This window comes from Lonchura striata, chromosome 5, assembly GCF_046129695.1.
Source record: "Lonchura striata isolate bLonStr1 chromosome 5, bLonStr1.mat, whole genome shotgun sequence".
In the NCBI taxonomy this organism is placed as follows: domain Eukaryota; kingdom Metazoa; phylum Chordata; class Aves; order Passeriformes; family Estrildidae; genus Lonchura; species Lonchura striata.
Genome location: NC_134607.1, coordinates 28565534 through 28581053, shown reverse-complemented (window position 1 = coordinate 28581053; position 15520 = coordinate 28565534). Strand labels below are relative to the sequence as shown.

Here is a 15520-nt window from a genome sequence, read left to right as displayed (position 1 = left end):
CGGAGCGAAGGGACGTGGTCCAATCAGCGCCCGCCACGCTCCGGACCAATGGGAGCCCCCCGCGTGCCCAGCGAGCTAGGCGGGGGGCGGGCAGAGCGCTTGGAGAGAGCGTCGCCGCCATCATGAGAAAGGGCAGGCACCGGCTCCATAGGGGCTTCAGAGCCGCCCGCCATTTGTACTCGGCAGCCGCCTCGGAGACCTTCTGCTGCCGGGGGCGTGCCCTGCCCTCACCCAATATGGCCGGCGGGGGAGGCGGTCACGTGCTCGCGGGGCTGGCGCTGCCGCTCGCGCGCTGCCGGCGCCCTCTGCGGGGCGGCCACGTGCGCGCGCGCGGTGAGTGCGGGACCGGCGGCGGGCGCTGCCCGGGCCGGCGGGGCGGCGGCGAGGGAGGCGGGGAGGGATGGGGCGGCGGCCGGGCGGGAGAGCCGCCAGCTGCCCGTGCCTTTGCTGCGGCCGGGCCAGAGGGCGTTCCCGGGAGCCCCGCCGGGCGCTGCTGGGCGGCCGCCCCAGCTCTCCGCCTCCCGGGCGCGGGAGCTGTGGCGTGGCGGGAGGGAGCGCGGCCGGGCAGGGCAGGGCAGGGCAGGGCAGGCGCCTCCTGAGGGGTGTGCGCGGGGCGCGGTGCCTGCCCTGCCGCGGGGCCCGGCGGCCTCGGGGCGGCGCCGGCGGCTGCGGGAGCGGCGGGTGGTGCTCGCTCTCGGCCCGAAGCCCTCGTGGAGCCCCTCACGGGAGCGACCTGACCCGCCCCGGGCTGGGCTCGGCCGGGCTCGGTGGCTGGGGGTCCGGGAGCCCCTGATGGGAACGATGGGGGCGCGGGGAGGGTGGTCGGGTTGGGTTTCGGTAGGTTTCAGTGGAGAGCATTCTGCATGATTCCTCCCCGGCCCCAAGAGTGCCATTTCTTTATCGCTTGGTCGTATCTTTGTGTCTGTTAGCGTACCACACTGTTGTCCTGCCTCAAAATTCTCTTCTTTTTTTCACCCCTCTTAGTTTTTATTTTGTTGGTTTTTTTTTTTTATCCGATCTCGAAACTCATGAGGAAGTGTATGTAAGAATAGTAACTGCAATTTTTTCCTAATAGAAGAAAAAAAAAAAAGCAATCCCAGCAACTAAAAGATTTAAATCTGACCTCACTGAGGTACTAACTCTAGATCAAACTTGCAAGAGGTATTAAAACATAGGAAAAAAGCCATGAAAATTTAAGATAATACAAAAGGGTTTTGCCAACGCTAGATCAAGCCTAAGAGGGAAGACCTTGCGCTGGAGTGCACTTCTGTGTGGTTCTGCTTAGATTCCTCCGTTTGAGGGAGTGAAATTACTCTGTAGACAGATTTAACATGCAGTTTGGCTGCCAGACTCTTATCACAGCTCTTCTGAAGCATGTCTGAAAAACCTAAGGTTTTTCCACGGGAAGAGTAAAAAAATCTATGTGAACTAATGGTATTTCCACTGAAATACAGCAACAAACCATTTTTGATGGAAATATCTCAGCTTTTTTCTTTTTCTTACTTGAAAACCCAGGGTTGTTTTTCCACCCAGTTTAATCCTAGGAAAAGATGAATCCTTTGTTTTAAAAACCACTGCTCTTCTATGATTCAGTTTTGATGTGGATTCCTGGGGGGGAGTCAATGTGGCTATGCTGTAGAGGCCCGAGGAAGATTCTTTGAAGTTGCCAGAATGTAATCAATGGACAAAGCTATGTGTATTGCTTATGATTATCCCTCGAAGCTTCAGTATTAAATTATTTTTATTAAGTGAAAAGCTGTTTCTATGGTTTTGGCATTTAAAAATAAAGAACTGTAATTGCAAGTATTTGCTTTTATACAGCAAATTTATTTTAATCATTAAATTCAGTGTCTACCTGTCTAGATAAATTTCGCTTGAATTTTGATGCTTGTCAGCATCAATTTTCAAGAGAGCAAGTTATCTTGAGTCTTGACAAGACCACTGAATTTGTTAGGCTTTATCTCAGAAACCTGGGTGTTGTCTTCATGCTTTGATTTTTTATCTTCTAGAATGTTTCCCTTCAGGGAATTTCAGTATTTATAAAACATGTAATTATCTTCAAGATGTACAAGTATGCTGTCGTGCTTTTTTCAGGCAGACAAAAGGATTGGAGTCAACAAGATTTAAAAAAAAAAAAAAAAGAAAAAAAAAGCTTGTGATAAACTATGTGTGGGATATGTTGCTTCACTTTCATTCTGATTTAGGAAGTTGGGGACTGATTACTCATGTGGTTATCAGCTAAAGATACCAGAAGCAGGCTGTGTTGTAGATCGGTCAGAGGATAATGAATGCAGTATTTATAGGTGATGGTAACAGCTTGTTGTTATGCAGATGATGTAGTTAAGAAGGAAAAAAATGAGGTTCTTGGCACTTGGATCCTTTTATAAGGATTTATTGGGTCCTAAAATATGCAGTGTTAAGAAGCTATGAAATGGGAGTCAGGAATGCCTACCTTGCAGGTGAATATGCAAGAGCTGCTCAAGTGCCAGTGTTGCTGTGTGCAGTAGTGGATTGACCCTTCAGTGTCCATTTTTCTCCTCAGTTAAATTTGACTAGAATAATGAGATTCTTCTGCATTTATTGTTAGAACTTAGCAAGAATTTGTGCAACTTAAATTGCCCTGTGCAGGGACTTAATTCTTGCCAGACACTTTTTGAGGTTTCCTGGTGTCAATCCCATACTTCTTTTCCTACTCTTGTGTGAAAAAGGATTCTATTGTAGCATAAGCCATGGTTATCCATTCTTGTAGAGAAGTATTACTGGGCACAGGTTAAAAAGGGTTTGTTTAGGCTCCTGACAAGGCTCTGTCTTTGAGCTCAGGCTTAGAGCTTCAGTTACAGTCTGCAGCAGAAGCAATCAGAAAAAGAGATGCAGTCAGTGAGATATTTAAAATAATATGCAGATACGTACAATTTACAGGAAGTACACAAATTTCAGGATTTATTTTGCTCATTGTGAATACAAGGAACATGAGTTCTCTATTTTACTAATGAGCAGCACAAACATCAGTTCAGGAAAAGGTAGCACTAGGAGGCAGTTGCTAAGTGATCCCAGGAAATCTGCCAACTATCTTACATCTGTTTGATGGACTTACTTAGACCAAAACACAGGAGAAAACATCTCTAACCAAAACCCCAAAGTGCTGGTTTTCAAATTTTTCTCTGTGAGAACAGAGCAAGAATAATAATAATCAAAATCTATTTTATTAACTTGTAAGCTTACAAAAAGTTAGGAAGCTTAAATTAAAATAACACAAAATAGATTTGCTCTGGCATCACCTGGACACATTATTTTATCATAATGATAAAATACAACATAAATATTTCTGTAAGAATGGCTCAGCAGTGTTGTGAAATGAAGCACTAGGGAGAGGAGGCCTTCATTTCTAGGTAGAAGTGTGAAGTATGGGATACAGAATGTCTCTTGTCATACTGACATGTCTGAGTGCCAGAGGGGATTTGTCCTCTGGCCAAGTCCAGACCGAGCTGCTGGCAAACTCAAAGTACTCCGGAGACCGAAGTATTCTGTTCTCAAAATTTTCTCATCCTTGTAGATTCTCTCCCACTGTTTACAGAGCCCTTAACAAACAAGAGAGTATGTTGGAAAGATCATGTTTGCAGTTTGAAAGATCCAGTATGCAGTTAAAGTGGGGGTAAATTACAAAGCTATCTGTCCCACAAACCACAGACGTAAATGAGGTACACTCAGCAGTGGGGCAGTATGGAATACAAAGGGATATACTTTCTTAGGTAGGGTCCCTGTTGTCTTGAGGATTTTTAGGTGAAAATTAAAGCAATCATATCTACAGATGGTGGCATAAATTCTGAAATGCTTCTGAATATATTTTTGACTACCTTAATTCATTAAATGTAGTAAAAAATCTGCATTTTTTGTCTTAATAGTCTTTGTTTGAACTTTTTGACTGCTGTAGTACATTTTCCGTGCATTATCAATCTTTCTTTCTGGTTGTATGCTTCATCCATGCTACTTATGTAATTTATTTTTATTTTATTTTTAAGGCTAATAGAATATATCTGAATTTCAAACCCAAAATGGCTCAGAAGAGGAGCTCAAGTGGGCGGTCATTCCCATTGCTGCTGCTGCTGATTGCGGTGGCCTTTGTTCATTTAACTGTCTGTCCTTTTACAAAAGTGGAGGAAAGCTTTAACCTACAAGCTATCCATGATGTGGTGTACCACCAGCTGGACTTGGATAAGGTAAATTGAAAATCATGTCTTCATTTTTGGACAGTGTTAAAGATGGCAATCCCCTGCAGTATCTGTAGGATAAATGCAGTGTGAATATGATTTATTTCCCTTGTTTCTAATTTGCTTATTTTAAGTAGATTCTCCTTTTTGCAGTATGACCATCATGAATTTCCTGGAGTTGTCCCAAGAACGTTCCTTGGACCAATCTTTATTGCTGCTCTTTCCAGCCCGGCTATCTACGTACTTTCCCTGCTAAGAATGTCCAAGTTTTATTCCCAGCTGATAGGTATGAGAACTTCAAATCCTTAGAGATGTTACCCATTAGAGCATCAGTTAAAACATTGTTGGTACATTTGGATCAATAGTTAAATTGTGATATTCTTTTCCTCAGTGAAGGAAAACCCATACTCTGGTACTTGGGGCCAGCATGGCCATTCAGCTCCCTCTTTGGAGAGTAACTAACAGCACGCAGAAAATCTGTGCTAACAGATGTCAAGCAGTGTAGAAAAAGCAAGTATCTCAGGTCTCTTCAGAGTGTTCCCTCCCGTGCACACTTCAGAAAGGATTGTTAACTTCAGCATGGAAGCACTGACCTTTGTGCAGAACTACCAGACAAATTAAAAGTGGATAAGAACAGATAAACTAAATGGAGTTTTGTTCGGCTTTTTGTTCCTTTGAAGGTAGTTATATTGTGGTATCCTAAGTGTTAATCTTCAGAATGTCTTCCCGTTACATTATGTAGAATGTCCATTCATCAGTGATCCATCTGATACTACTCTTTGATTCCTGTTTTTATTCTCCTGATAGTCCGAGGAAGTTTGGGGCTCAGTGTGATTTACACCTTATGGAAGCTGCAGAAAGAAGTTAGAAAACAGTTTGGAGCAACTACAGCATCAATCTTCTGTCTCATCACTGTTACTCAATTTCATTTGATGTTTTACTGTACAAGAACCCTCCCTAATGTGTTTGCACTTCCATTTGGTAGGTATTTAATGGGAAAAAAAAAAAATTTAAAACTTTTTTTCAAATGTATCAGTAGTTAAAGCACAGGAAAGGTTTGGTCAGACCAAATTAACATACCTACTTGATTAAATTGTGTGATAACAAGATTAGAAAGCTTGAGATTTCTTTCTCTTTTTATCATCTATACTTACAGTGACTGTTTAATCAAGTTTTATTGAATCTAAGTACATGTGGGTTTTGTCAGATGGCTTTGATTAACTAGTACACGTGTCTAATGCAAAAAGCATAGAGCTATGAAAAGGGATGAGGTACACCTGCAGTTCAAAAAAACCCTGTGAACTTGGTCTGCACAGGAAAGGACTTTCTCGTGGGATTGTAGAAGAAATTCCTACTGCGCCATCTCCACCTTCCTCTGCTGAAACTGTTTACAAATGCAGCAGCTTCTATACTTACTGAAAAAAACAACAAAAATCAAACCCTCTGTACATACACAGTTTTCCCCCAGAGCTGATGAAGAGGAAAATTAATCACATGTGACAGATATTTACTGAATCGCTAAATGCTTCAGTGCAAGTTGTTCAGCTAATAACATTGTGAAGTTGATGTAAAAACCTGTATAGATGAGAAATGAGAAACAAAAGCAGATGAATTGTCAGATAAGCTGTCTAGTAATGTCTCAGATAATTTCTGCATATTAAAAAAATAGAAGTTGTTTCATGACTTTGTACCTTCATATTTCAGGTTTTCCTTAGGATCCTGAGCACTTTACTATGTCAAGATTTAAACTAAAAGTAGAGACAACTTAGTCTGTAGACATATGCTGTGTCCCACCTAATCATGTAAATTAATTTATGGATCTTTCTCCCTCAGCAGTAGTCTGTAGTCTCATTTTTATGTTTGAAATGAGTTTGTGTTACCATGAATATAGAATGTACTTAGCCAAGAGAATAAACTAATTGCCCAAATGATATTGAGCAATAATAATTATGAATCATAGTTTGAGAAGCTTTTAGTACTCCCTAAAGGTTTGTTTTTGTTTCCCCCCCCCCCCCCCCCCCCCACCAATAGCTATTAAATATACTGCCTAGAAAGAGTTCCCATGTGTTCCTTCTGTGGTTAGACTTCCTGATTACTTAAGCATCAACAGTATAAAGCTGTAAATTATTTGGAATTATATTTCTCTAGCAAAGGAAGAATTTCTGGACTAGAAATGGTAGGAAGACCAATAGAGGATTGGTGAGAAGCTAGAGGAACAAGAAGATAGCATTGAGTGTTACCTTTTAGAAAATAAATAGTTCGGTATGTTGGATGATGTGTTTTGGGGGTTTTTTGTTTGTCTTGTTGTTTTTTGCAGTGCTCCTGGCATTGACGTTTTGGATACAGCAAAAGCAAAGGCCGTTCGTTTGGTTCTCAGCTTTGGCGATTATAGTTTTCAGATCAGAGCTCTGCATATTCTTAGGTCTCATGCTCCTGGTGACATTATTGACTAAAAGAATCTCCATTTTCAAGGTGCTTTCCCATGCTGTTCCTGCTGGAATATTTTGGTTAGGTAAGTGTTTGCTTGGAAGAAAGCAAATGACATTAAGTTCAAGAAAAGTCTGGAATTTTGACTGATTTATATGTTGAATAGCTCTTAAGGATTCTTTTGGGGGGGTGTTGTGAGTTGTTACTGTTTTATTTTTATTTGATTTTTTTTATTCTATTTGCTAACAATAACAAGATTTTTTATTTCTTTGAAAATTTCTATGTGAGGAAATAGATGTGTGCAGAGCAGAGAAAGCTACTGTGGCCTCTGTCTTTAGATGCTTACAGTATAATGTCCTGATCTTAAAGAGGCTGACACGTACAAGTTGACTTCAGTACAATTAGTACCTGGCTGTTGCTACTTGTGCATGTTACCAGTTGTAGTATCTATTGCCATGGTGATAAGCTGAGTCCCAGGATAAAATACAACTATGTGAGGAGATTCCAAGCAGGTGGGTTCCAAGCAGTTCAGCTCTGTTCTGTTATTAAATTAAATTTAACAGCTTAAGTGATCTCCATGATGGAAAGGTTGAAAAATTCCCTTGTCTCTACCCATCTGTGGAAGACCCTCGTGTATATGCACATAAATATTCTAAGCTGCTCCATCAGCCTACCTAATTAAAAATGCTGTTGTCAGATATGTGATTATGACCCCTGGCAGCGTGCTGTCCCTTGCACAGAGTGCACAGTAGAAACACCAAACAATTCTGCCAGGTGCACTTGGAGGCACCTCATGATGCAAGAGTTTGGAGGTCCAGTGGGAACTAACCACCGGCACTTCCCTTTCCTATAAGCAAAATCCTTAAATACTAGAGCAGTTTCCACAGAGCTGAGTGGAAGAGGTAGGGCTGACAATTTTGCTGCTATCTTTTGCATTTCATCCCTTATTCTCCTTCTCCCTCTACCTAATTGAATAGTAGCAAACTTTGTGATTGTTGTTTTTAGCTTAACAAAAACCAATTGTAGTTTTAAAATAAAAAATTATTTACTACTATTTGAAGTTAAAATGAGCTTCTTATTGTTCATTACATTTAATCCTCCTAATACTCTTCTAAAACAAACCTCAATTAAACCCTTTTTTTCAAACCTGGGGGTTGGAGTGAGGTGAATCCCAATTGGATTCATGTCTAACATGCTTCTCTAAAGGCTTTTGTTCAGAAGTGCCTCCCTTCCCTGCATGACAGACATATTCAGCCTTCTCTGGTTTTGGGTGAGGCTTACAATGCATGTTTTAGTTTATGTTAGTCTCAAAATGCTGTATATGTGCTTTTATATGTGCTGTTAGTTTGCTTTTCCCTGGTTTTTAGTTCATGTAGATCTGTATCTCTTTAATTCTTTTAGGGCTAACAGTTGCTGTGGATTCTGTGTTCTGGAGGCAGCTTGTGTGGCCTGAGGGGAAAGTGCTCTGGTATAACACAGTTTTAAACAAAAGTTCCAACTGGGGAGTATCCTTTGAAACATCCAGAGAAAAAGAATATTACCAACCATAGCAAAGACTTGATGTGACTTATTCCTGAGACTCAGGGTGTTAGATTCTACTTTTCATTATTTAAAACTTATGAGACAATGTCTGTCTCTTAGATGTTTCTGCAAATTGTAAGTCTCATCTGCTAACTTCTTTCTTGCCTCTTTGTGTTCTACCAGTATAGAGCCAGGTTTCTTCTGCTTGGTTTTTCATGTTGCCCATCATTAGTGCCATTTGATGTGCCTGTTTTATTAATATGAATGTAATTAAGCAACTGCTTTTAGTTTTCCAAAGATAAGACAGGAAATGAAAGGCTGGAAAAATGTGTATACAAAAAGTATACTGCATAATTGCAAAATTTATGGGTACTAATGTAAAGAATAGTTACTTTACCTGTTAGCAGTGAAAGCATCCTTAACTCTTCACCTTGAAGACCTCTCCCTTCTTGTGGTATTTCTATTCAGCCCTGCCTCGTGCTTTGGGATGCAGCATAATATTTGTACCTTTAGGGGTAACAGAAAAGAGAACTCGGATTTTACTTTTGCCAGCACTGGGCTTTATTTTCTTGTATTCGTTTCTCCCACACAAAGAGCTGCGTTTCATCATCTATACTTTCCCTGTTTTCAACATAGTGGCTGCTAAAATGTGCTCACGAATGTAAGTTCAAAATACTGTTTGTTGGGTTTTTTTCCTCTGAAAATGCAAAAGGAAAACTACTAGTACTGTTATGTACTTTTTTCATCTTGAACTCTGGGTCATATTGAAATGTTCATATGCTGTAGAAAGGAGTTTGAGGTCTTTGTACCCATTTGACAGCAGAGGGAAGTGGAAACAAAAAAGTCAAATGCTTTGATGGGACTATTTGGGAAGTCTGGAGGAAAATTGAGAATAGAGCCCTAATTTTACTGTTATATTGTTACAATGCAATTTATTTACCAAAAAATAAGACATATTCCAATGTACTCCTGAGCTGTTAACACAGTTTACCTCAGGAGATATTTCAATACACAGGCGAGGCTTGTGAAACATGGAGTTAAATAGTTCTGTTTGGGTATATTGAGTAAACAAATTGAAGTTCAGAGTTTAACTTCTTTAAAAGAGAATATATTCGTAGCTGAAGTTTTTAAATGCAGAAATACTTAGCTTTATTGATAAGTTTGTCTTAGCTTTATTAATGAGAATATTCTAATTTAAATGTCACTAGAAGTTAAATCTTCTAGAAATTGGTAATAAATACATGCCATACAGGGTTAATAAAATTTATATTAATCTTTATTGTCTAGAAGTGGGGTTTGTGTAACAGTTGTGTCACAGTAGTCAGTTACCATTATGAAAGAAAATAACACTTTATTCTTCCTTGTTTTTCTCTTCCTCAACAGTCTGAATAACTACCGGAGATCCTGGCTGTACAAACTTGGATCATTCTTTATTATAATGCATCTTCTACTTAATGCTGTTTATTCAGGAACATCCTTATATGTTTCACATTTTAATTATCCTGGAGGAGTGGCAATTCAGAAGTTGCATGAGTTGGTACCTTCAACAGCAGGTATGTAAAGCTGGCTTGAAGTATGTTCACCTAATCTTAATTTCAGTATATCTTTTCATGTATTGAATACTACTTCTTCAAACCAGGTACACACATATTTGTTACTATTTTGTTAATTTATTATTAATAAAAGTGTACTTGGAAGAATTTTGAAACTGTATTCTATTTTCTTTATTTATGTAGATGTCTCTGTTCATATTGATGTGGCTGCAGCGCAAACAGGAGTGTCTCGGTTTCTAGAAATCAATTCCGATTGGAGGTATGTTCTGAATTAGGTTTTTTGATCTGAAGAGAGTAGTCTGCTTTTTCTTTTTTACATATGCACAGGGATAAACATTGCCAACACAATTTATATATAATACATATATATAATACACAACGTTATTTATTAAACCAGCTTAAGAACAATATGACTCTTCAGAGAATTGTTGATGTCTGCAGTGCTGCCATATCAGAAATAAAGCACTGCAGTGTTTTTTCATTGTTTTGATTGATTCTGATATGCTTTATAGCATAGAATATTTCAAAGGACAAGAGGAAATGGCCTCAAGTTGTGCCAGGAGAGGTTTAGGTGTGATTCTATGGGAAAATCCTTCATGGCAAGGATTGTCAAGCACTGGAACTTGCTGCCCAGGGAAGTGGTGGAGTCACCATCCCTGGAAGTGTTAAAAGTGTGGATATGGCACTTGAGGCCATGGTTTAATGGTGGATGTGGTGGTGGTGCTAAGGTGATAATTTTGCTTGATGCTCTTAGACATCTTTCCCAACCTTAATGATTGTGTGATTCTAAAGACATTAGAACCAGCACAAAAACTGTTAGCTTACCAAACTTTGTACCAGTATGTTTAATGCAGTTAGGTCTGATACCCCACTAGACTTTGTGTGGCAAAGCAGTGTATATAATTACTTGTCTGAATGACGTCTGGCAATATGAGGCTCATGTACATTTTAACATTGAAAATCTGTTTTTATTTGGAACATTGGTCATATAGATGGCATTGAAGCTGCTGCTGTGAACACATTCATTTGCTCTGAGGGAAGGCTGTTGAGTGTTTTGTCACTATGACCAGCAGTGGTACATAGACACTTTTTAATAAGAGTTGGAATATTGGATGGAATAGTAGGAGACATCGTGAGGATGAAAACCAAAAAGTAGGCACCTTTCTGATTTTTAAGCCTACCTCTTAGGCTGAAGCATAAGATTTTAATTTAAATTAAAATTATCTTAATGAAAATGACTCATTAGAAGGTGACACAAAGCCTCCATACTGCACAAAACAAAAGCAACACAAGCAGATTTTGATTTAAGAAGTATTTTGAGCATAGAGTTCTTTTTCCCCAGTCATAGTATTCAGGATCAGATTAACATAATTTAATTACTGGTATATTTAGAGATGTAAGTACTTTGGGAGTGAAGCAGAAGAAGGGGAAAGAATGCTTCCAGGGGAATTAAAAAAATCATTGATCTTGCTATGCCTTTTTATTTCCAAGCACTCTCATGATGATGGTACAGACTGTTTATAGCCTTTACAGTTTGTCTACTGTTTATTTCAAATTGGTGTTTTATATGTTGAATCTAGAGAAAGTCTTAAACCATGAACTGGGAGGAGACATTAACCTGCTGGAGTACAAGGGATAGAATGTGCCTGATAGCTATAATGTTTCAATATTTGGGGTTTTAAAATGTACTTAAATACACATACTACTCTGAATACAACTCCGGTCTCTCAGTAATGTTTCATTCCAATGAGCTTTTTGAGTTGGTGAGTGTTGGATTGCTTTGGGCTTGTAAGGCCTGTAAGCCCTGGTGGGATTGGAAGGGGAAGAATAATAATATCCCTGTCACTGATAAATGTTTCATGGTGTTACAGCTACAGAGCAGTTTCTCTCTCACTTTTATCTGTACTCAGCAAAACAAAGGCTAAAGGAAGGGCTGATTCAGCATAAAGTTTCACATTAAAAAAATCAGGCAGAATTCACAACTGAGCATCATACACAGGACTACTACTTGTCTGACAGCGCAGTAGTGCAAAGTTTATTGGCACCAACTGTCCCATTTTCTCACCGTCCAATAAAGTGACATCCTTTTAGATGGGTGAAAACTAACTCAACATCTTCATAGACAGTATATGTCAGGTGGAAACAGATTAGGGGTGGGGTGAAGGCTGATGATTCATCAGATAACTGCAATCCATAAATAAAAGTGTCTTAAAGTTATCAGCTTTCAGTAGTGCTAAGATTACATCTATTTGCCTCAAGAAAAATGCAAGCAATCTATTATTTTTCTTCAAACGGTGATTGAAAGGAGGTTCTTACATGGAACAGGTGTTACAATCTTGTCTTCAATTAGTGCAGTCTCTTTGAACCCTGAATAAATATGCTGTGTAAGCTTAAAGTATTTTAAAATAATAAAATTCAGAAATGCATGCAGCCAGATGAAAGGCCTTTTACTTGCTGATGAAGAAAATGCAAAATTAGTAGTTGGTAATATTGTTACAAAGTAATGCTGTTCCTTCTGCCAGTTTGGATGTATCTACCAACCTAAGGGGTATTGTAATAATTTTGGAAATAGCAGGTGAAATTACCATGCAATTGTTTTAAAAGTAGAAAGCACCCGTTCAGGGTGCAGTCTAATTCTGCATTATACGGTGTATTTAGTAACATTTATGAATTGTCGGCCAGCCTGGGGTCTTTCCTGAGTTGGCAAAATTTTAGTTAACAATTCACACAAAAACTCTTGCTTTCTGTAAAGTACTTCCTTCACATATCTTAAATGTTAATGACTGCCCTGTCAGGCAGCATTACAAAAATATCAGTAGATATTTTTTTTCAGGGAATTCAGGCAGATGAGAGGCCAGACCTGCAAAGATGCAGGCTGGATTTAATCCTAGGTGCATTTAAGGGTTTGTAGGGCTGGGACTGCACCACTTCCCTACCTGTGTCCATGTCAGCAAGGAAAGTGGTGGCCTAAGTAAGATGGCTGTGAAATGTGTGGAAGGATTCAGGTGCCTAAGAATGGGAGCTCCAAGTGCTGGTAGAAAACACTTCACAGAACAGGGCAGCAGAAAAGGTGAAGAATGGGGCACTGCTCTTCATTTAGGTTACAAGGCCTAACAGTGGTTTATGTAGCATTTTGGAGTGAACTTACCTCTTTCTTCTCCTCTGAAATTGCTGGATTGAGGACTCAATCAGGCTGCCATGTCCAGTATGAATATCCTAACCCTTAAGCTCTAAATTGCACCTGACTCTCCTCAGTGAATGAACAAATTACTATTGCAAAGTAGAACCGTGTCCTTATGAGGTGAGGGAGATCTGTCTCAATTCCTAGAAGATTAAAGGGGTTCATACAGCTCTTAAGAGATAATGAACTTCAGTTTTGGGCTTAGGTCAGATGAAAAGTGGTTGAAACTAGATCTTTCACATCCCTGCCAAATGGCTAAGTCACTTGTTTTCTCATCCTGTAAATTCCTCAATAGCTAGATTGAACATAAATCCTTTTAAGAAATAACTAAATGTACATAATAAATAGTCCTAGAACTCAATAGTTGCTTTATAATTTTTTTTAAATCTATGTATAATTTATATGTATTCTGGTACTTAAACAGCTTATAAAAACTGACCTAAAATGACTGTGCCCAAACATGTAGTAGATCAAGGAACTGAACTTAGAAATAACAAGTACCAAACTAGTACTGCAACTGCCTCGCTCCTTCTATCTTCAAGCATTCAAAGAGGTCTTCTCCCTGCTATTCTGAGGCTCCTACTCTAATGTATGATTACCAGAAGAAAAAGGTTTCTGCTTAAGTGTCATATAAGGTATTTTTTAGAATTACTAAAAAACTCCACATACAAACAGAAAGCAGCAAAAACCCCAAACAGAACTCCCACATTTCTCCAAATGCAATTCTTGTAAACTTAAAAATTGGTCCAGTTTCCTACAATCTTAGGCTTTGGAGTCCTTTCTCCACTGAATTCAAATAGGGAACTAGTAAGAAATTTTCTAGGAGTCATGATTTATATCACAGTAGCAACAGAAAGACTTGCATGGAATGAGTGAGTCCCTACATTCTTCAAAATTACTATTTCCTTCTCTAGTACTATTTAATCAGGAGATATGACTGAGAATGTTAGTTCATTTTTGTGTTTCATCTTGGATGCTTCATGCCTCTGCAATAATGGCCATCTTTAATAGGTAAAGCAAGGAATAAAAAGAAACCTTCTTTGTTCTTTACAGGTATGACAAAAGAGAAGATGTTAAACCAGGAGACCAGTTGATGTTTTCTTACACACATATACTGATGGAAACAAATCCTCTTCAAATATCACATTACAAGACAACCCACAGGCCACTGGCAAATATACCTGGCATCAGTAAAATTGGGTTGAACCTTACTGCACTACCTCCTTTTACTTTAAACTTGAAACCAAAATTAGTACTGTTGGAAAAACTTCCTCTATCATCTTGACTGTGAATTTTAAGTAAGTCTTTTGATGTGATTTTGCTGATGATTGAACTATATAAGACAGCAGGAAATTGTCATTCCAGCACTGCAACTCAGCTTCTGTGGAAAGGCAGGGAAAATTTCTGTACCAGTTGGTACCTAGCTCTGTTTTGTTTCTTACAGAAATAATACAGTGCATTCCTAGTCAGTATATGTTCAGTATACTGAGTTGTATTGTTACATATGTTTGAGAGACGTTGCCTACAAGTTTAGTGGTATTAAGTAAAACCTGTCTACTTGGTTTGGTAGTCTGTTTCATCATGTAGCACAGGTATGTCCTAATTGTCCTGTATAAGATACAAAATCAACAGGTTTGTGCTAGGGCAGTTATTTGATTTGTAATCTACATGTGCAAAGATGTATTACTTTATGTATCTGCAGGATTGTAACCCCCTCAGCTGTCAGATTGCCAGTGTGAAACCTAACGATGTTATAAACATAGGAAAGCCATATTCATCATAGCTTCATTGTAATACCTAATTGTGCCCTGTAGGCTACCAAACTAATGAAACATTCACTTAAAAAGCAGTTGGACCTCTTGACAAGCACTGCTTCATAACAGATTTGAGTACTAAGGATGATTATCTTCATTCCGAAAGTTTGTGAAAAAGCAACAAGTTGTATTTTGTGGGAAAAAGAATATTTTAAATAATTTTTCCCCTCTTCTGCTTTAATTTGCAGTGTAAAAATTACCTATTAAAATGTCCACTTTAAGATAGGTGCTGTTTTCCTTTTTTTTTATTAAGTAATCCCTTTGGAAAGGAGTACTCTAATGTGCCATGTGCTGCATTCTATAAACTAGAGTAAGGTTGCATGCTCTGTAGTTTCGTTATTAGATGTTTTTGTTAAGGATGTCTGCATAGATTGCTGCAATGGAACAAGTACAAAAGGTTAGAATTCTGGTTAGGCCCAGTTGCAATATGACAGACACTCCATTCGTGTAAAATGTCAGTCACTGAAATTATAATGGGCAGAAAACTATTCCTTGCTGACTGAAAACTTGAGTAAAATATAATTATGGAATAAAGTGGGTTTTTTTGTTTTGTTTGTTTTCTTTTTATTCTTAAACTTGCTTGATTCAGGAACTACCTTTACCTGTGTATGTTTCAGTTTTCAGGACCATGTTTTCTTTTTATCCTCTAGATTATGTATCAGTGCAGCTGATCTGGTGGGGTGGAGCCTGCTCCCTTTTAGGTGACTGTTGTTGCCCAGGCTTCCTTGGCCTGAGCAGATCTGGCAAAGGAAACCTGCAGAACTTGTTGGTCCAGTCTCTGGCCGCTCTTGAAATTTAAATCATTCAAGTATTATC

At 39.1% G+C, this 15520-nt stretch overlaps 1 protein-coding gene across 1 annotated transcript; it reads left to right on the top strand.

The window, feature by feature from the left end:
• Nucleotides 1-129: 129 nt before the first annotated feature.
• On the top strand, nucleotides 130-15243 carry ALG12 (ALG12 alpha-1,6-mannosyltransferase). The gene is made up of 10 exons (XM_021555236.3): nucleotides 130-333; nucleotides 4020-4217; nucleotides 4362-4494; nucleotides 5016-5189; nucleotides 6526-6720; nucleotides 8037-8140; nucleotides 8594-8817; nucleotides 9540-9709; nucleotides 9893-9968; nucleotides 13944-15243. The coding sequence occupies exons 2-10, from the start codon at nucleotides 4053-4055 to the stop codon at nucleotides 14173-14175; spliced, it is 1473 nt and encodes a 490-aa protein (XP_021410911.2). The 5' UTR covers nucleotides 130-333; nucleotides 4020-4052; the 3' UTR covers nucleotides 14176-15243.
• Nucleotides 15244-15520: the final 277 nt, after the last annotated feature.

What these genes read in the sequence shown, in the direction of transcription:
- ALG12 (XM_021555236.3), top strand. Translation starts at nt 4,053, where the DNA reads ATGGCTCAGAAGAGGAGCTCAAGTGGGCGGTCATTCCCATTGCTGCTG. An exon ending in TGTGTTTGCACTTCCATTTG is followed by an intron (nt 5,190 to 6,525) that starts GTAGGTATTTAA and finishes TGTTTTTTGCAG; the next exon opens with TGCTCCTGGCATTGACGTTT. An exon ending in GTTGGTACCTTCAACAGCAG is followed by an intron (nt 9,710 to 9,892) that starts GTATGTAAAGCT and finishes TTATTTATGTAG; the next exon opens with ATGTCTCTGTTCATATTGAT.